Below are 22,515 nucleotides of genomic sequence, written 5' to 3'. Positions count from 1 at the left end.
GCAAAAAAAAAAAACAGACATTTTACTAGTCATCAATATTTCAGAGAAATGGTTACTTTTGTCATCTTATCACCCATTTTCTCCCAAAACTCTTCTAAAAGAGTTAGACTATATTTACTCAAAAATAAGAATTTGTACATAATTAAATTACGTATTGTGTGCTGAATCTTGATATGTAATGTATGGCATAATTTTATACCTGAATATTTTGAGTTTCTTTTTTTTTTTAATCAATAATTAGTTTATTTTCATTTTTGTATTTCTATGTTGTGTGTATTTCCGTTAATGTTGTTATATATTATCTATGCTTTGGTTATTGCGTTTTATTTCGGTTGTGTTTTCTTTTCTGTGTAAATGTTATTTGTACATCTTATTTAATCTGTTTATTGTACTTCGCAACTGTCATGCATGTATAAACCCCAGGAAGAATAGCTACTGCTTTTACAGTATACTGTAGCTATGGGATCTAAATAAAAACAAACAAAAACAAAAACAGTGACTCGCCATCAATCAAAAAATTGACCCTTTAAAGAAAATAACAAATAATTATAAAGTACAGCTATTTTTTAAGCCTGTGTTATGAAATTCCATGAGCTGAAATGACTGCAGCAAACAGAAAGGGGGGGGGGGAATAATCACACTTGTGCCCTCAATAGATTTCCACACTAATTTTTCCTGAGAGCATCAGAAAAAAAAAAAAAAAAAAACTCAACTAAAGTGAAACGACGTCTATGTGTTAGGGATTTTGCTGCTTGTCCAATTTCTTCCTGAAGGAGCTGAGAGTAGTGCCCAACATCCAGAGAAAAGATAAGAGGAAAATGATTTAATTTGATCCTTTTCCCAGCACAATCTATTATCACTGTTCTCTCTCTCTGTCAGGCTCTGAAATCCACTGCGCTTTTTCCCTGAAATGATATAGAGGAATACGGAAGGAGTGCATGGGAAATAAAACAGACCCTGTATTAGTGACTGCGTCTGTGTTTTCACAGGAAAAAGGCCTGGTGAGAATTCTGTCCTGGACATAAGCACCCCCCCCATCCATCTACAACCTACAGCACACAAACACTGTTAAGGGGAAAACAAACCCACACCTCTCAGCCCTTCTCACAACAAACCAAAGAGCGTGGATTGGCAACGGCACTCATTAGTAATTACTAGTCCAGCAGTTACTCCGGCTCATTTTATTTGAGTTTAAAAGTTGATGATTGACAGAGTGTTAGGTTTGCATGTGTGCGTAATTTCCTCAAAGCCATCGGCAGTGATCGCGTTCACACTTTGACAGCACTCATTAACTCACGCTCTCTGCACTGCATTAGGGTCACCTGAGCTTGAAGTGGTCTGAATACACAGACCTCCAAAATATAAAACAGATCACAATGTGGGTGTATGCATGCAGTGTAAACACTAGCTGTCGTTCAGTGCATTAAGTAAAGGCTAAGCTTCAATGTTTGAAACTTAAGGTTGGTACTGTTTTTAATAGTTTCATGGACAACAAGAGCACTCGGAGAGCTCAATCCTTTGCCAAATATCGTCTTTGCCAGATATTGGCAGTTATCAGTGATTCTGATCATGATACCATGATTATTCACATTTTAAAGGCTTGAAAGAAATGTCTGTCTCCATTAGTAACAGCACAGTGTTGGTCAATATGTATAGACCCCAATTTTTTTCCAAAAAATTGCGATGAAACGCACAACCCAGATCCGAACCTGATGAAACTCAGTCTAGTAATTGATGAACTAACCTGACATAACTGAGTCAAATTTCATAAAGATCGGTCAATAAAAAAAACAATATGGCTGCCTCCGATTAGTCCCTCCTATCTCCTTTCCGATCCACTTTTCCATCACCCTGTGGATGATGTCACGGGGTTCAGGAAAGGTGTTAGGAGTTATGTAAAGGCCATCACATTTGTTTTGACGATCACACGCACTTCCTTTAGGTGACGTAATAGTCAGACGGCCGCGAAGTTTAGTGACGTCTACCATTGTGTAAAAACTGCAAATTTCCAAAAATGGACAAAAAGCTCATTTATAACACTTTCCACTGAGATAATCTCAAAAATCACAAATTTTAAATGTAAATCCAAGGAAAAGAGGCTACGAGGAACAAAAGTGAAACTAAAAGAACGTCACATTGAGAATGGTTGCTCACACTCACCTTCCACTCACAAATATGAATTATGTTGAATAAAACATAATGTGGCTATAAATGTCTCTGATCCTTTTTCTTGAAACATAGAGTGTCTGTTTTATGTTATAATCTGATAATATATCTTGCATATTATAAGATATGGGTTTTAGATTACGTATTTAAAGTTGTTCAAGGCATTTTATTGCATTGGTAACTTACATGATCTCCATTACTTGTCGGTCATCGGAAGTTTCCGTAAGCGCTCGGGTGTGCGTGTCCCTTTAAATGTTATCGCCGCAAAGAATTGTGGGTCAGCATTATCTTGTCTCCTTTGGTAAAGGATGCATCAGTGTTTCCTAGGCTAAAGGAGGTAAAAAAAAGGAAGCTTTGAGGCTCCTTTCCTGAGCTTAAAGAGAACTTGGACGCTGTTTATCACTGAAACACTTCTGGGGGTGAAGGAACAGTGGATAGGAAAGGAGATAGGAGGGACTATTCGGACACAGCCTATGACTTTTTAAATGATGAGAGATAGGGATTTTTTTTATTCTTTAAACTGATCCAGAATCAGTAGGATATACCATAGATTTGGATGCCCTCCAAAATGTGAAGCAGCTACCCTGATGTTTTTTTCTTAGATAAAATCATAGTAACTTCTTCCAAAAAAAATTGCAGCTGGAAAGTTTGTTTTTATTTCCACCCTAATCACATTTTTGCACATTGCACTGTGGGATGTGGATTCCCATTAATTCATAAATAGATGTTTTTTTGTTTATTTTGTTTTTAACTTCAGACTGTGATTTCTTGTTTTTTAGCCAGACAAAGTGATTCACTTTACACCCTTTTTATTCTATGCTGTTCCTGGTATTCCCATGATTTCACATTATCTCAGAGCTAAATACCCCAGAACAATGGCGCTCGTATTCAAATACTGAAACCATGCAAGTATGCATCAAAAATATAATCTATCTAACAATAAAGATGATTAATTGAGCGGAAGGATGGATAGATAAATTATTTAATTGATTTAAAGATCAAAGATAAACATCAGGAAAGTCCCTTTAAAAGCACACCAAGCGTGATGATCACCAACTTCCTTTTAGACAATTCAGAATGTCTTCCAATCATATTTGAATGTGTATGATATCATCAGAAGGGATATTTGGATTATACGCTTCAGAGTTTTGTCATGCGGGTTATTAATATAAATGTACTAACAGCTAATAATGCTATGTTTGACCTGACCATAACGTGTAGACACTTTAAATGAAGGTCATATCACTTTGACTTGCACATATCAATGGAGGCTTGAGTCAAAACAGAACATCTTGCTTCTTCACATGTGATTTTAAGATTGACTAACAAATACTAAATAGCCTAACTGACTTTAATTTGAAGTAAGGGGATGTTTGCTCTAATATTTGGTTTATTAATGATTTAATGATGGTTTATTAATGACCACATGCACTCTACACACAGGCGCGCGCTGTCCCGCGGGCGCGCAGACAAATACTGCAGATTGAGATGATGTAAACAAAGCTGCACACATATGTTATGTCCTATGTGTTTGAACCACCACATGCAATGAGCAGTGTGTCAGTGCCATAAATCCGTCCGCCAGTGCCCATTGCAGCAGCCTATGGATTGTGTAATGCATCCTGCGCATACGCGCATGCCAAATAAGGCATGCAGCATGCATCGGACAGGAAAGGTGCAAGAAAGGTCCACTCCACAGTTGGATTTTGTTACTTACATCATCCCATTTCATGAATTTGTTGCCCTTTCTGAGACTCTCGGGCACGGACACCGGCTTGAGCTGCAGCGCATGAACTCCAGGCTGTGCCCCGGCCATTGACTTCACTACTCTTCTCTTCTCCGACGCACGGACACAGGCTGGAACGACTCTCCTCACTGTCCTCTACTGTTTCCCTCCTGTTCTCCTGTGGGATCTGCCCAAACAGCAGCCTAATGGAAGCCTACTACTACGGCTGCCAGTGTGTCATGCCCGCACTGACGGCGGTGGTGGCGCGTCTCAGCTTTGGAGAGCTGGGGAGGAGGGCGCAGGCGTAAAAGCACCAGAGCTAAACACACACTGACTGAATGAATGAATGAATGACTGACTGAATGAGAGGCATGCAACTAAATACGCTGAGAAAAAAGGAAGAAGGGAGTGTGGTGGTGGTGGGGCAGGAGGGGAGGGGGTGCGGGGGATTTGAATGAGTTGCACGTCTGGTCTCAAATTGTTTAAGTCGAGTGGGTTGACAGGTTCCACGCTCTCAGGGATCGATAGCGCCTCCGTGCGTCTGTGGCAAAACAACGGACATTGTGTGGTCTCATCCACAGGTGCATCGATCTGATTAGACATTTGTTTTAGATGGAATTAAAAATGTCATTTAAAAACACCTGGAATAAGACATTAGGAGAGGTGGTTTAATCATTTAGCAAATGCAATTAGATTCTAAGGTTGTGTTGATGAATCGAAGACATGTGACAATATTCTTCGGTAACACATTACTTGAAGTTGTATACATAAGGTTGACATTATCGTGACATGACACCTTTCATCAGCATTAATAAGGTGTTGTTCATTACCCTAACCCTACCTAGATCCCTTCACCTAACCCAAAAAATGCCAACATAGCTCCAAAGGTGTCCTAAATTAGTGAATGACACCTTATTAATGCTAATGTCAGCCTTATGTATAAAACTTCAAGTAAAGTGTTGACCATTCTTATGATGGGTGACGTTATGAGAATCTTGGTATTGTCATATCCAACGATTTTTCACTTTTAAAGAGAACACTGATGGTATAAAGGCTTTGGAAGATTATAAGCACCAGGAAGGGTATTTGTGTCCTGGTGGGAAGAGTTTCGAAGCAATATGATAAAATTGCATAATAAAGAAATGGGGGTGGGATTCAATATGTCTGTCTTCTTCGCACTCCTATTCGAGCAAACATATTATTGCAATTATAAGTGTACATGGATCATATACTGTATATTAGTTTTGAACATCTTTTATTGTTTTCTCTGTTGGCGTTTCCTTGTACACAATGAGTTATTTGTTCCCTTTTGTTTTTCTTCTTGTCCCTGCTCGAAACCAACAAATAAATAAATGCTAATTAAATTCATATGTGATCTATTGATAATAAGCAATTGAGTGGACACTTTTTAGGGTCAATTATTTAGTAATAAGAGTTTGAGGATTGTCTGAAAACCGAAAAACAACGGTTTTATGTTAGATTTCTGTGGTACATATCGCTGTCTGTCAGATATCAGAGTTGATATTATAAGAAACAAATCAAGTCATGATTATTTAATTTGCATAGATTGAGATATGTTTGCGGTTTGACAGCCGTTTGAGCAGGATGAGACAAATATTTCAAACCAGAACAAAGACTGAAAACCCACACACACACACACTTAGCTGATATAGCTAAGATCCTAATCTGTTACTGATGAGTGGCAGTGATCACTAAGTGGTTACTGATCATATAGGCCTACACAACACTGATTCAAAGATGGGCAAAAGTAATGAATGTAAATAACTAATGAGGAGAAACTGAATAACCAAAGCACAACAAAAACAGAAACTCTGCACCGTAAGTTTAAGGAAACTAGAAAACACTGAAAAGAAAATAGGTGATATTTTCTAAAGGGTGAAGCTTCAGAAAGCTTTTGTTGATATTAGTTTTGGGGATCCACATATCCATATTCAAGAAATATATTCAGGTCGACCCGTCCCTATGATCATGGTCAAGGTACTTTATAAAGCTTATAACAAAACCTATTTTTTTTAAACGTTGTATCTATTGCAATATGACCCTCACATCCATCAGTCCATATCCATGAGCTAGAATAAACTGTGACTTCTGTTTCACCGCTCACATTTTGCCCCTGGGGCATTTTACTTCCCCATGACTAGACTTCCTCTGAATTTTTGGAGAAGAAAGTGTCTTACTGCCTTGAGGACTTTTTTGGAAGTTAAAACTTTTCTTATGAAATAAAACATACATTTCCTTTGGGCTTTGCACCATACACACTGCATATATTATGCAGCTTCCAAAAAAAACAACAACCAAGGACTAACTTTGAGTTGAACTCTACCTTTAGGTTAAAGCCATCGCTGTCACATTTATGCAATTTGTCAAATTCTGATGGGCACTTCTCATGTTAGTCATACCAATAGTTGTCTTTTGTTCCTCATTAATTATTTATTGTGACAGTTCTGGGTCATTCAGACTGGTATAAAAAACAGAAACAATGTAGAATGCAATTTAAGTATAAACAAATAGTGTATAGTCTACATATTTTGTCACTGTACAGACAGAAGTGTCGTTTTGCCACAAGTCAGTGATTCCTCATCCTCCATCCCCCAGACTTTGGTCTTTATTTTGAGTTTGAGTAGCTGCCACAATTATTCCTAATTTAGTCTGAGCTTTTAAAAGATACAGTCACTTGTCAATCAGCTGTCTAACCTTTTTTTTTTTAATTTAATCAGCACTCTGCTGTTTCTAAGGAGCACAATAAGTGATAAATAAAGAAGATTTGAGATAGATAATAGATTTGGAAGGTATTCATTAGATTCAGATTCATTTATTTGTCCCCGAGGGGCAATTCAGTTTCAGTTAGATCCCGACCAAGAAACATGAAAGACAATAACATATCACATGGGGGAAAGGTACGAGAGTACTGGAGAGCATCCACAAGAGCAGCGCTCTGTTTTATAGATGAGAAATATGAAACAATGGGTAAGAAGAAGAGGTTAAAAAAAAAAAAGGCAAAAACTAAACTGGGCCCTATTAGAGAGGGGTGGAGTTTTGGATCATGAAAAAACTCTTCAGCAAACATTGCGACAAAAACCAACAAACACAACTATCAAATTCAAAACCAACAGACAGCATTCACAGTCACAAAACCATAGCACGTGGGCAGGTAGGGGTGGGTGGTGTGTCTGGAGAAGGGATGTAGGTGGCGGTGGCAGGTCGGGGGGGGGGGGGAGATTTCCAGCTGTTTGGGGGCGGGGCATGCAGCTACTGGCACTTCTCGACACCTTCCAGCAGTACGGAGAGGAGGGGGGTGGATGGAGGGCCGGTGAAGGCGAAGACAAAAAAAATAACTCCTGCTTCCCTCTGATCCACTCAGATGACTTTATGATGACCTTGGCAAGTTTGGTTCAGAAGACAGAAGTCCAGGTGGTGATAAGGGAGTGGAGGTGGAGAGGTGGGGGGTACAGAGCATCAGATCTGCACATTTATCCATGGTGAAGAATAGAGTCACAACCTTGAGCTGACGTGTAAGGGGGGCCAATGGGTGATAAGACGATTGCTTTCGTTTCAGGCTAGCGCTGTTTGGGTAGCCTTGAATGTCTTGGTCTCACCAGTAATCCAATAATGTGTGAGCATTTATCTTCTCCAGATTGATTCCATTTCACGTAAACGCTCCAACGTAGCTTCTTGCTTACTTTTGAGTTTGTTCATCATTTGAGTCTGAGTGTTAAGTGCTGTGCCCAATCCTTCAGAAATGAGTGGCAGCCTTCCCAAACAGCTGCCAACGTAGCACAGACTTTGTGTTACATCAGAAAAACGGCCAGCTCCGATCAACAGCATGCCTGCTACCATAAATCCAATTATGTAGATGTGCTCCATGTCATCGCTGGAAAGCATGGAGAGACACACGATCTTCCACTTATTCCAGGAATCCATCGTGTACCCAGCCACAATCATTAGATCTGGACACGCGGGCTCACCTCGTCCCAATTTTCTTGTTGAAAGAATTTTGTTGATAGCATTGAGAGACCAGTTGATCAATTCCATGGTTTTTGGTTTTTGGATAAGTGCAAAGAGAGTCTCCAATAGATCCACAGGACAGAGACAGCAGACAAAACAAAGCAGGGAGAGATAGAGAGGGAGTACAGAAAATGCGATTGCCTTAACCAAGAGGCAGACAGACATTATCTATAATGGGTACAGTACACATGCATTGAGACACTCATGCACACAAAAACACAAACAACAATAATATATTTGTCTGTACTGGCTGCATGGAGATGCCGCTAGACCTTAACCTAACCACTAGGAACAAAGCCAAAAACCATGCAAGTAGACCTGCTAATAGTGTATTATGTTTTTCTGCGGTCCGTGCCTTCTCCTCACCCTTCTCTCTCTATTGTGCTTCAAGTGTTTTTTTTCCTTTTTATTACAAATTTCATATTTAATGACTGCCTTCACTGAACTCTAGTAATTTGCTTTGTACTTAGTGACCTCATGTGCAATCTTCCATTGTTCTTAAGTTTTGACCTTGAATCCTGACCAGTGACAGAACATTCATTGTACTGTTGTCTTTGTAATATAATAAACTCTCACACTCAGGGAACTCTAGCATGATGTGTTTTAGGAAAGGGAGATCTTGTCATAGCAGTTCCGTGTTAAAGACTCGAGATTCTCCTCAACGTCCAAAGTTTTACCTTCTTTCTTGTAAAAATAACATTAGAAATCTAATGCAATTATTGATAAAAATATGGACAAATGTTGCATTTAAAAAAAAATTTGCAAATCATCATTGAGCAAATTGGTTGGAGTTTATTCAAAAGATTAAAGTTTCTTCTAAAGGCTAATATATTAAATAATAATGATGAATTAGTAACTTTGCAACTTGAATTATTCACTAAGTAATAATTTAACTCAATTTCTATCCATAAGTGCCCTTACATGAACTCTCTGGCTCAAAAAGGATGATGAATTCCAAGCTAGACCTTCCTTGAGGAGTGTCACTCACTGAATGTTGTCAAATATTTGTTTTAAGTTAGTTTGACTTTGCAGCGTTTTTTGTTAGAATTATTTGTGTGTTTTTTTACACACTTCTGCTAACAACAAAGCAAAACAGTGTTGTCTACACTTTATTTATACAATCAAAAAATACCCTCATCAATAATAAATAAAACAGAAAACAACAATATAGGGATTTTCATCAAACAGACAGTGAGATTTCTTTGTTCAATTTTAACACGTTTGTCTGCAAGTTATAAAACAAAGTCTTAAAAAAAAGATCCACTTGTCCCTCATCATTTTGTGGGATAACTTATTAAGTCTTTAGATAATGTATCAGTCCTAATGGAGACGCACCAATCAGCCTTGACAGAGAATTTCAACAGGTGAGGTGATTAATATTGAGTGTCTGTACAATTAGTACCTGGGTGGAATGCATTAGGCAACGAATGAAGAGTTTGTCCTTCAAGTTGGTGAGTTACAAATAAGAAAAAAGTGTAAGAGTATTAAAATGTGTTTGACAGGAACACAACTGGGATTGGTAAATTACTTGGTAAATGACTTTGTTAGAGAATATAACAAAAGTGGTCCAAAAAAGGAAGAACAGTTGACAAGCCAGACGGTCATGGAATATCAAGGCTCATTAATGCTTGTGGGGAACAACAGATGATCCTGGTCTTATCTGATCGATCACATGAGCCTCGAGCGGAAACTGCACAGGAAATTATTGTTGGTTCTGACAGAAAGAGGTCAGATAACACAGTTCCCATTTTTAATGTTCAGCACCCAACACAGATGATCTGATCATACATCCAGCTATTTTCCGTACCATGCTTATTCCTGCTCTCAGGATCTCGAGGGTCTACTGGTGCCTTACACCGGCTCACAATTGATACAAACGTGTACACCCTGGACAAGATGCCAATCTGTTACTGGACCAACAACACATACAGACTAGCAAACCTTTCACACACTTGATCACTCCTGAATGTTTTTGGATTGTGCGAGAAAGACTGATCGTACCTGGAAAGAACCCATACAAGCACCAATGGGACATGCCAACTCCACACAGAACAGTACTGAGAAGAGGTGCTAACTACGCCATCATGCTAAGGGAGATCATACAGTGTTATAGGAATATGACCACCCTACCTCTGCCCATTCAACCCATCTTTAATATTGTAAAATAAAAAAACGAAATTGGCAAGTCATGCGTATACTATTCCATAATGGAGTGATTTGGCAATTACAGCAGCAATAAACATACAAATAGAGAAGACGAAAATAAAAATGGAATAAAGAGCCATAAAAACATTAAAAAAAAGCAACATAAATGGACTTTTTTAGAAAGCTAGTTACTAGCTTTCTAAAAAAGTCTATTTACTGTCCCTTTATAACACAGACGGTTTGTTAGTGGTTCCAGAGTTATTTTTTATACATTTCTTCTGTGACTGTATTTACAATTTAGCAGATACTTTTATCCAAGGCAACATACAACACACACAGTTAAGGTTAAGGGACTTGCTCAACATCCCACAGTGATGTTGGATTCAAACCGTTGACCCTCTGATTACAAGCCCACTTCCTTAACCGTTACGCTAGTACCACTATTCAGTATTAGGTAGTCTGTGAGGGTTTAACGTATGGTTTAAGATAACCCTGGTCTTAAAATGTTTGAGAGACACTTATCCAGAAAAATTACATAAAATAATGTACTGTGCTCTGAACTGTGGGGAGAAATGGGAGTTCCCTGAAAAAAAAAACCTACAAAGATTTTCAATTCAGTAAAGTTATTAATCTTCAAGATCTGTAGGTTTTATACAGTATCCTTTATTAGGTCAATGTCATGTTATTCTTACTGGGCAGGAACATGTGGTGGAAAATAACAGGGATGATGTGACTTCTGATGACTTGTGTAAACCATCATGGGTGACACATGCACATGGTAAAGAGCAGATTTGGCCTTAAATTACTGCTTCCAAAGCATATGTTATCTATATCAGGGTTGGAGTCAATTACATTTTTTTTTAATTACAATAACATCTTCAAATACAACTCAATTATGATTCGGGTGACCAAAATTTTTTCCAATTAAAATTAAAATTACAATGATTATTTTTCCCCTGAAAGTCAATTACAATTACATTCTCACTTACTAAAGTTAGATTACAATGAATCACAATTACTGAGCCTTTAAATAAAAACATGTCTTAAATCAGTAAAATACACTAAAAATATTACCTATCATCTAATTAATTTCTCATCTATTGGTTACACTGGTAGGCTTCCTAATCAATGAAAATATTGGTATTAATATTTTTGGTGTGGGCGTCTGAACGGAGAGGTAATTTGATATGAAACATATTTTAATAATTGTTAATTACGTATGTGTAAGCCATAGAACTGTAACATGGTTCCCCAGGTTTGCGTTTGATTTAATTGTTAATGACAGTTTTTATAGAATGTTCATGCCAATTACAATTAAAAAGTAAATTATCTGAACTCAATTACAATTCAATTACAATTACAACAACTTAATAAGTTTTTCAATCACGATAACAATTATAATTGACCCCAACCCTGATCTATATTAACTCAATATCTTGCCTGAATGTGTTAAAGTTGTTAAACCATTTGAGTTTCAGCTGGTTACTGTGCCAGGATTTCAATAATCGAGGCAAAGCCATAAAATCACAAACAGACTCATATATGTAGCCATATACAATCTGAGCAGTCACATTTTCTATGTTTAGATGATAAGATCAGTGTAATGAGAGGACAACGCAGTGTTTTTTTTAATGTCCTAATAGCTAGCCATAACAAAAAACACGACTTTTCTGTCATTCACACTCAGAGATCAATCCAAATCAGAGACGCACACAGTATTTACTGCTTTGTGTTCCCTGAAGTAACTTTTAAATGAGACTACAGAGTATGAAAGTAAATAAAAGCCTCTGGCAATGGGAAATGGTGTGTTCGACTGTTCCTTCTGTGAACCCAAACACTGGTACAGAGAACAACAAAAGAGCATTAGCGACCTCTTCTGGTTTTACCTCAAAACTGCAACTTAATATGTAAGTTTTTCAACCACTTACTTCGTACTATGTTTATATTTAATAACTGCAAATGGTAAATTCTCGTTTTATTTTGAAAGTAATCTAAATTACAACTGGAGTTTGTAATTTTGGCCGTAAAACACATTTAATTCAAGATTGTTTATAATTTCCCTTTTCCATGACGATGAAAGATACTGTATTTATCAGATTTAAGTTACGGTAACCAAGAAATCCATCGTAACAGATTTTCATTGATACATTTATTTCACTGACGTTGGAAATATTTTGAGCTGTTGAAGATAGATTTTCAAAAGAATGACATTCTTCCCACTACATAAATAATCAATTTTAGCACAATAAAATTGAAACAATTGGTGGCTAAGGTATACAAAAAACATTGATTTTGTAATGCGTTTATTCCTATTCAGGTGCAAGGGCCTAATTCCAGCTCTCAACAGACGCTAGGTGGGGGTACACCCTGCACAGAGCGCCAGTTCATCCCTGGGCAAAAGGTCATAGGCCTTTAAATTCAAGCACGGGGAGAACATGTAAACTCCAGGAAGCAGCCAAGTGTCCACCCCGGAGCTCGAATGAATCAGGACACCCTTGCTTTGAGGCAAACGTGTCTAATCGCTACACCACCATGAAGCTCACTTGCAGAACATTTTTTTATAATTATTTAGCTGGATTTACATCTGTGTTCATTTTATACAGCAAAAACATGATTATAATAATTAAGAGTAAATTTGCCTTACTGCATTTTAAAAAAAACTGATGGTTTCAAACTTTACCAGAGTTTAATATAAACTACCTAAAAAGAAGGCAAAACACTTATTATGCAATTATGCTATTGCATTTGATTGCATGCAATTATAGTACGTCTTCCAACAGTCGAATCAGGTATTGGCGCGAGAATGAACTAAGTTGGGCTATTAAATGTGTTTTGTACACAGGATACAGAATGTGCTGGCTGTAGGAAGCATTATCACAGCAAATAAAGAGATCACAACAAACATTTCAAAAAAGAAAAGAAAAAGAAAATAAGTCAGAATAGGTTTGAAAACAATGGCAAACATACATCTTACAGTGTGACAAAAGAACAGACAGTTGACAGCAGGTAAATCCATATGAATACGTTAAATTCTTCTTCTGTGTAGTTTTACGGCGGTTGGCAACCAAGGCAAGGAGCATTACCACCCAGATTGAGTAAATAATCACCCTCTTAGTGTTTCAAGCTAGTAATACAGTAAATATATTATGGAAATTCATACAAAAAACAGTTATTATCGTATCATTTGCAAACACTTTTTATCTTTTAGAACTCGATTGGCAATTCTAAAAAGTCTCTTGCAGTGAAATCCTTGGTGAAGAGTGCTTTTTTAAGTTCAGTTTTATGTGTTGAATAAAAAATGAAGCTCTTTATGGTTATTGTTAATCAATTAAAAAAGAAAGATTGGTTTGCCTTTTTTTGTTGTTCATTTGTTTCACATGGTTTATTTAACAAAACTACCTCTTTTTTTTTTAATGCCCGAGTGAAACTTAAGTCCTTATAATTTTATAGTAATTAAAATATCTTATAGGTTCAAAGTTCCGGTGGTTCTTCTAGTGTGGTTTAAGAGAGTGGACTCTTGCGTAACCCGTGGATATTTCTTTCTCTTAGAGTAGAATGTGTCTAAAATGTCTGTTGTGGAATGAAACTGTGAGGAAAGGAAGGATGTGTGCATGGAAATAACACACTGTGTGCTGGCTGCCAACACTTTGAAGCCCTATCCACCTGTGTAAGGGAAAACACTCGGTGGTAATTCATAGGCATCCCTGCTAATTATGTGACTATAGTCTATTTACTTCTGTATTATAAAGCCATCAGCTTTGAGATTCTAAATGGGTTGAGTTCAAAGGATTCTTTCACCACTCATACTTATAAAATAGTGAGTAAGTACTGGCAGCCCAAACTACTACTTAGTGAATACAAGGTCTTCAAAGACAGTGGGGATGTGGTTTCTTGCCTATAAAAAGACCAAAGCCAAACTGCAACTTTCAAGTTTTTTTTTCTTCTTTTTTTTTCTTCCACTTTATTTCATGAGGCAGTGTGGAAGCTTCACCAACAGAGAGTGCTATGCAATAACGCTACTGTAACCCTTTGGCTCTCCTCTGCTTACGATTAGGAGTAATCCTTCTCCCAAGGTTCAGGAACTTCATTGTCCATTCAATCCAAATTCCTGGTAACTAACATAACACGGAACATGTGCAGTGAAAAACGATACGGTAAAAACTTAACAGCTTGCAGAGGGGGCCCACGGCCGGTGGTTCAGGTCAAATTATGAGTTTAAAGTAAGACGTCGAAGCTTTTTTTTTTTTACTTTCTAGACTGGACTCTTCTCACACAGAAATGTGCGTGTTTTGACATTATTCTCACCTGGAGAGTTGCAGGGCCTATGTGGGAGACGTGGGAGGATTTAATATGTCTCAACTTTGCTTTTTTCTTTTTCTATGGGTAACCCAACACCTTTGCTACTTCTATTGTCTTATCTGAGATTGAAGGGGAAGGAAAAAATATGGCAGGTGTTCCTCGCCTCGGGCTGCAGACTTCAGAAATGAGGAAAATAGAGAATGGAAGTAAGAATGGAAGGGAAGATGTATGCATGACAACACATGCACGCGCACACACACGTGCACACAAGCATATACTTTGACACTCATGTCTAAGTGTGTTGCAAGATCACACAGCTAGTGCTGTTACATGCAGTGTAAACATGTCTGAGGGTGTGTATTAAATACTCATTACTGAGAACTGGGTAAGCTCTGGGAGAGACTGGAAAAGAAAACAAACAAACCCCACAGGGTGGCTCAGGGAGGGGGGGGCGGGTCAGGGGTGTGTGTGTGGGGAGGTGGGGGGGGCTCTCCCAGTGTAATTCAAGTTCAATAACTGACCCTTAACCTTACTCTAACTCAGGTTACACAGTTCTGGAGAGACAGATTATGGGCACAGTTTCCTCACAGCTGTGGATACTACACACCTCCACAGAAGCCACACACACACGGTACCAAGAACAACACACAAAAAAAAGCCAGTTGGTAAAGTCAACAATCATCGGAGTATTTCTTGAATATCAGATGGCAACGTGGATGACAGGTTTCCAATCTGCTCACATTTTGGTGTGATGTAAAGAAACTGGGACCACACAGGGCCCTTTCACAGTCAGGAAGTGGGAGACATCATTCACCTGCAAAACTGCAGCTGGGCTAGTTTCACTCTGTCAGAACGAACTCATTACCCGCACGTCAAAATGATCAGAGAAGAAAAACAAGATCTCTTCAAACCACTTACAAATGTGAGTAATTGTTACCTTTGCAACCATGCAGATATAGTTTACCAATAATATTTATCTGCAGCCCACGTCAGTCACTGGCCAGAAGTTCAACAAAGTTAAAGACAAAATCAAATAAATGAAGACAAGTAATCATTTATATTGTATAATACACCCAGTGTGTTTTGTTTGTTTGTTAAACTTCACTTTTAGGTCCAAACGAGGGAAGTTGAAAGAAAACCGTCATTATCCTGTTTATCAAATAACTCTGTCCACTACCTTATGCTTCTTTTATGTAACTGGACTACTGTAACGTTTAACTACGATCACTAAATCCAGATTTTTCAATTTTCGAAAGAGGCCAGTGGAAGGTTTGCAGATGCCACGGTTGTGGTCGAGGCCTAAAAATGGTTCCCATCCCATGCTGTGTTAGCATAACCACGGTCACATGTTTGAGGCTGCCAGAGTAAGTGAAGTAGAAACTGGGAGAAAGAGATGTAGCTACTGAAAGCTAGATTTTTTACAGCACAGTTCTGAATAATAACCACACATGACAAACAAGAAAGAAATGTCGGGACAAAACCATTTGGTATTTACTTTGACCACTTCCCCTCCAGCTGGATATTGCTTTGGTTAAAGACAGGCACACACCAGACATCTGCGCTTGAGGATATTTTTTCCCCTATTGTGTGGTGCAACAGTAGATGGGGCTGCAGGTCTGCACCACTAAAATAGCATCTCTTTAGTCTTTGTGTTTGTGGGCTCAATATTTATGGATTGGAAAAACTAACAAGAAACGGAGAGTTGAGCAAAATCCTAAGTGTCATGGGCTTGTCAGAAAAGCTCTATATTGGCATCATTACTGTTTATCCTCCGGGGATCTGAAACCACTAGGACAGACATGGGCAACTGGCCGCCCTGGGGCCACATGCAGCCCTCAGTCTAATTTTGTGAAGCCCCCAAGCAGAAAACATGACTCAAAAATGAAAGAAAAAAACAACAAAAATACAGAAAAATGACACCAAACACAATATATGACAACAAAAACGCACAAAATGACAGAATAATATGCAAAACGACAACAAAAACGCACAAAATGACAGAATAATATGCAAAACGACAACAAAAACGAACAAAGTGACTCAAAAAAACAAACAAAACAACAATAAACATACACATAATGAGAAAGAAATTTACAAAATGACTCCAAAAAAAGACAAGAAAATACACAAATATCCTCTGTTGTTTCCTGTATTAATGCAAGGGACTTATTCTGAATGCTGACATGAATGTTGATTATGTGGCCCTCAGATCAGACAATCGCATTTTTGTGGCCCCTGCTGTGATCAAAGTTGTCCAACAGTGCACTAGGACACAACTGCAAGTTGTTTTTCTTTCATAAAAAAAGCTTTTTTTCTTTGTGTATCATAGATCACTGACATATATCCCCCTTTTTAATCATCTTTACACAAACACACATCCAATTTCATCTCAAAAGTGACACCTTGAGACAATGTAACAAGCGTCATTGTGCCAAAATTAAACCGGAATTTATCAGACCTTCTCACCTCCCACCGTGACTTTACTATTTTTGTGGGTTTGTTATTGGTAGATCTGCCAATCAGCAATACACAAAGAGTCTATTGTCCATAGCCCCCTGTGGCACAGTTCCAAAGAGGGCGTAAAACTCCTGTCTGCTCTGATAGCAATCTGTAGCTAAAGCTTCTCCCAATCCCTACATGCTGCAAAAACCGAGCGCTGACTAAGCTTAGACCATACAGAGAAGCTGATCGAAGGTCAGCGTCTTGCCCCACAAATGGTTTTAAATGAGGATTTAGGTGGGGGTTCGCTAGCCATAGGTGTGTGCCTAAGGCCAGGTGCTAAGGATCAGGCTTTGTGCAGTTGTAGAGCTTTTTCCCTTCAAGTGGAACTAAATCCTGTAAAGAAAGAAAATGTTTATGTTTACATCCGAGCATTGACCACTTCTTGGCCTCTTCACTCGAGCATTCCTGCCATACCTGTGACATCTAACTGAGTTTTAGGACACCACAAGGATAGTGAAAACAACGCTTAATCACAGCCAGAGGGCACCTCCATGATAACAATGCAACCCCTTAACCTGTGTGTGTTTGCACGCGCTCTCTAAAGTGTGAGTATATGCATGTGTGTGTATGTGTGTCAATATTGCTGTATGTGGACTTCTTGTGTGAAAAGCAACCTTATTCCACACCCGGGGATTCAAGGGCCATTAATTCTGAATAAACCACCTCCTTAATATTCTCTGAATCAGCATCAGGTTTGGGCAGGAGTCCCGTTACTGTACACCTGGAAGGGAATTTTCAACACAGGATTATCTAAAGTGCTTACAGCCCAAAGGGTCATGCAGGTGGCCACTCGAAAGCTATAATAGTTTTCACACATTCCTTTTAATTCAACGTGCTAACAAATCTAAGTTAACTTTGCTTTTTATATGGACCTTGGTTGTATTACTATAGTGAATTCTATTTGGAAAAAGTTAGGAAAGAAAATAAAATAAAAGAAAGAATGAGTAGCTTACATTTCATCAGCCCTCCACACAAACTGCTCCTGAGTAGCACAGGATGTGCACAGATTCCCTTACCACCATAAAAATGGAAACAGTTTGGATATCACTTTTATGTGTGCATTATAAACCATTACTGTAAATCTTACTGGTGGACGGCTGCCGGCACAAAGCAGGGATCTGGCTGTGGGCTGCTGAACTTGAGAAGACAGGTCAACACAGGTCAACTGAGTGCAGCTAAACAAACACGCACTATCAAAGAGTAAATTTCCTGTTCAATCTGCAAGTTTTGGCTTCTCAGTTAGCATACATTAACCAGATGATCCCTAAGGACGAGCCGACAGGTACATGGATTCAAGGGGCTCTTTGTTGACCAGTCACCTCAATAATGACAGTTCCTTTTAGAACGTAGTTGGCAGTAAAGAACAGAAAGTTTTTCGGCATCTCAAATCAACAAGCACATCTTTTAAACATTAGTACTACTTAGAGATGTAAATTCTAAAAATACTGATATAATGTGTAAATTATCCTCAATGTACTGTGCTATGGTTTCATTTAAGGTTAGGAAACCCAGGAAGTCTTCATGCAGCTGTGATACAGAGCAATTAACCACAAGTGAGTATTTCAAAGTTTCAAATTGCTACCCAGCTTTATTTCCTCCACCCTCTTTTATACAAACATCACTAACCTTCAAAAAGGACACACTGGGGTGGGTTATCGCTTCTGCAGATGTGCCTATACAGTATGTATATATGCGTGCAATTGAACCACGTACACACATATACACATCACCATGGATGCATTCATGAACACACGATGTGGGCTGATACACTAGTTCATGGTTGCTGCAAGGTCCTCTTTAAAAATTGTGGTGGTGTAGAGTTGCAGGATTAGAGCCGCATCAGTGTCTTCCAATCAGGTGATCAACACTTCGGCCCACAGTCCTTGGCTGATATTTCTATAGTGCAATACCCTGATAAAAACGACCTAAATTCTTGGGAATAATTATAATACAGAACGGAATGTTGACTAAATGGGAGGTGTTTTTCTATAACGGTCTATTTCTAAAGTTTGACGAGATGGTGTGTTACATAGAATATGCTGCCATTTCATTTTATAATAATGCTAGTTTGGATTGTGTGTGCTTATGTGTGTATAGTGTGATAGTGTCAAAAAGTCAATGAGTGTGTAAAAATTTGAGTCAATGCGTGTTCGTGCCCTATTATTAGGTAAAAGTTCAGTGTGCATGTGTATTGCACAGTGGACCTCCCCCGCCATATTGCAGAGATTTTTCATTTCATGAAAGCCAACAGAGGGTGGTATGCATACAGGGCGAGTCGCTTCCATCTGCCCTGTCCACTTAAATTAGTGGGGCCTCGCATCCAGCAGCATCTGGTTTCAATATGGAGCTAGGCGGAAGGGTGGGTGCTTCAATGTGCGGTGGAAAATACAGCCTACTGTACCTTTAAATAGCCCTCAGGAGGCAAGGGGATGATGGCCCTATCGCAATATCCCAAGATTCTTTGTATCTGGCCGAACACTTCTTTCCTTTGAAAGAGGACAAATGTACAATTAGGCAGGAATGCCTGCAATGCTGTTTTCCAAGCATGTGTTTGCAGCCCTGGTTTGAGCAAAATGGTGGACGGTATGGTAAGAGGTTACAAGCCGTCATCCTTCTTCACTGTTCTGTGGTAAGATGCACCGTTTGACCCTGGCCAGGACATGTTTCTTCAGTTTTGGTCTGTGTTTAAGTTAGCCTTCTGTTGTTCTGGTTCAACTGTTGCTCACCAAGCCAGACATCTGTCAGCACTCTTCTCTGACATAAATCAGTGTGAAGATCCTTCTTTTTCAACTGTCTAGAAAAATCCACACGTTCACTACAAACATCTGAATAGCTACTAGAGAGGCCATAGTGAGTTTTCCAGGTGAGTGGTGGTCAGTGGTTAGCACTGAAAAAAGTCCCTGGGTTTCCTCTCTTGCCTCGACCCTTAAGGCTGATATCCGGAGTGTCTGAGAAATCTATGTTTATGTATCATTCTTTTGAAATGCGAAAAAATACCTAACTAGTCTTTTAATATGGTGTACTGCCGGTGGTCATTCATGTACATTAATGTATATAGGTCCTCAATGATCTCAGATCCCAGCCAATAAGCTTAGACTTCCTGTTTTTGACACTGTCAATCAAAGTGAATGCAGAACTGTGCACGAAAACAAGGCAGCGTGTCACAACAGCAAACAGGTAATTATGATGTTGGATCTTACCTGACCCATAGACCTATATCAATGTGATCCGATGTAACCTTGTTATGTTCCACGATGCGCGTGCAGAAAAGTAGAGGCGTGGCTTCTGGTAAATTGCAGAGGCAGGGGGAGGAACTGGAGCTGTTGAGGGTGGAACATCGAGACGTCCTCTCAGAAACTCCGGATATCAGCTTTAAGGCATGTGTGCAGAGTTTGCATGTTCTCTCCTGCTTTTATTGGTTTACGTCATGTATGCTGGTTTCCATCTAGAATTTGAAAAGAATTGGTTCTAGATCCAGAGGCATTTCTAAATTTGTCAAATTTTGAACTACACGTTCAAAACTGGTTGTCTGTTGACATAAAATATTATTACTTCAATAATAATGATAATATAGTAACAATATTATTACTGTTAGATATTATTAGTGCAGATTAATTTTCAGTAATTCAAACTGTAGCCATATCAAGCAGTCACTTTAACACCGCCGGGAGAACTTCCTGAGCATAGGCAGATGTCAAAAAAGACATCTAACCACACGTCATCTTCAGGTCACCACCCACATAGGCATACAGCAAAATTGCTGGTTTGACTGTGTTTGCACTGCAATAATTTAGCTGTAAACTATAGAAAAAGCAACAAGCGTTAGGCTTCGTCCACCCTCCAGACTGGTTTGAAATGTTAAAGGAGAAAAGAGCAGCCTGACACCCACACCTTTTTACTTTCAAATCAAATAAAACAGTTTTCAAATCACCTGAAAAAACACTTTCTGTTGAGCTAGGTGTGAAATTAGGAAACAGTTTTTATAAATTAAACCTAATCCGGTTATAATCTGTAGAAATACTTGTGACATGCACTAAGAAGGATGCAAACACTGAGTTTGTCAACATTTAGTCAGTTTTTCTAAATAAACCTTTTTTTAAAGAATAAATCTGTATATGACTAAACTCAGAGTACAAAAACAAAACAAAACAAAACAATAAATGCAGCAGCTATACAAAAACAGACTGTAGAAGGAACCTCTGGAGACCGAACAGAGAACCGTCTCACGCACAGTGCGTCTGTGTTTCCATTAGCCGTGAGGGAGGAGAACATGGAGCGAGTAACGCAGCATGATCAGATAAAGCTGATGACAAGGCAGAGGGAATTGATGACATACATTTGACAGCTATGGCCCATGTCTTTAAACCTCGCCAGCGTGCTGAAATATGAATTGCAGTGCACCTCCAACACACACAACCACTGCTCCAGACATTTAGAGGGTAGAATCTGAATAAAAGTCTCACTGCTTCCTCCAATCTTCATCATAACCATCAAGAAATCAGATTAGTCCTGGATATTGGAGTGCACACATGCACACATCAACAAAGGGAGGTTGAACCCATTTTTGTGGGTCTTTTGAGACAACGTAACCAACATGCTTTAGCTATGTAACCAGTCCCTCAGCTAGAGACAGCTAAGAATGAGCGCTAACCACCTGGTAATTTTATTAAGTTGTGACTTCCTTTCTTTTCCTTCTTTACATCAGAAGTTCAGAGGTCAAGAGGATCTGTCGGCAGTGACAGGGAGGATTATGGGTGTAGGCATTCCTTCGACAGTCATTACTAGTCTCAGTCAGCACCAGGTACTCGCTCTCCTCTTTTTCTCATCCTCTGTCTTTCTGTCTCTTCGCTCTCTTGTCCTCTGACAGACTAAAAGGCAATTAGTGTCACATTAGCGATATCCAAACTACATTTCACATTGGTGCCATTGCTGCTTCAGCAGAAACTCGTGGATATTTTCAAACAATCAGCTTTTTTTGTATTTTCTTAAACAGTAAATTTCATGTTTATATATCTTAAGAATCCACCCAATGTTCAGGTTGAAGTAGAGAAGATTGATTGCATATTTTCTATGACAGAAATGGTAACTTTGCCTACAATTCTTACTGTGTTACCGCTCATTCCAGGTTTATTACATTCACCTATCCAAATATAATCTTTAAAAAAAGAAGGGGAAGAGGAAAAAAAATTAGTATGATCAGCATTGTGAGGTTTGGACCCCTGCACTAGAACCCCAGCCCGGTAAGATTCTTAACATTCCAGTCTGTGCTGGAGATGGAGTGGGTAATAGATCTGAGCAGGCCTGCTGGGCCCAGCGCATTGTGGCTAGATTCTCTTTTCTTAGTTTTTTCTTTGGAATGAGACGTTTTCTCCTTGTGTGACATCTTCAGGAGAACACCCTCGGGTACTAACTTTCACTACCGATACAGATCCAAATATTTCTATCCTATTTGTAATTTAATTCATCCAGCCAGCTTTCTCTCACAGTTGTAACAGGATAGTGGGAGTTTGCATGACAGTGAAGCAAGGGGCTGGGTCTTTTTGACAGTAATGCAAGGGACACTTGTTTACCTAACCTTGTGGGTCACAGCGCAGTTTAGCAGGGAATGAATGACTTCATTTCAGGGTTTAAATTAAAGGGTTCCTCCTCTC

General features: G+C 38.8%; 1 protein-coding gene across 1 annotated transcript in view; it reads right to left on the bottom strand.

Annotated features, from left to right (window-relative positions):
• The window catches only part of plcb1l (phospholipase C beta 1-like), a 152,983-nt gene extending 148,735 nt beyond the window's left edge, over window positions 1-4,248 (bottom strand). Inside the window, exon 1 of the mRNA XM_028439660.1 lies at window positions 3,884-4,248. Coding sequence (XP_028295461.1) covers window positions 3,884-3,982 — 99 coding nt within the window. The 5' untranslated portion in view covers window positions 3,983-4,248. The remainder of the gene's footprint in view (window positions 1-3,883) is intronic.
• Window positions 4,249-22,515: the final 18,267 nt, after the last annotated feature.

The sequence above is a fragment of the Gouania willdenowi genome, chromosome 24, assembly GCF_900634775.1.
Source record: "Gouania willdenowi chromosome 24, fGouWil2.1, whole genome shotgun sequence".
In the NCBI taxonomy this organism is placed as follows: domain Eukaryota; kingdom Metazoa; phylum Chordata; class Actinopteri; order Blenniiformes; family Gobiesocidae; genus Gouania; species Gouania willdenowi.
Note: the sequence above shows the minus strand (reverse complement) of the source record. Positions and strands in the feature narration are given on the sequence as shown.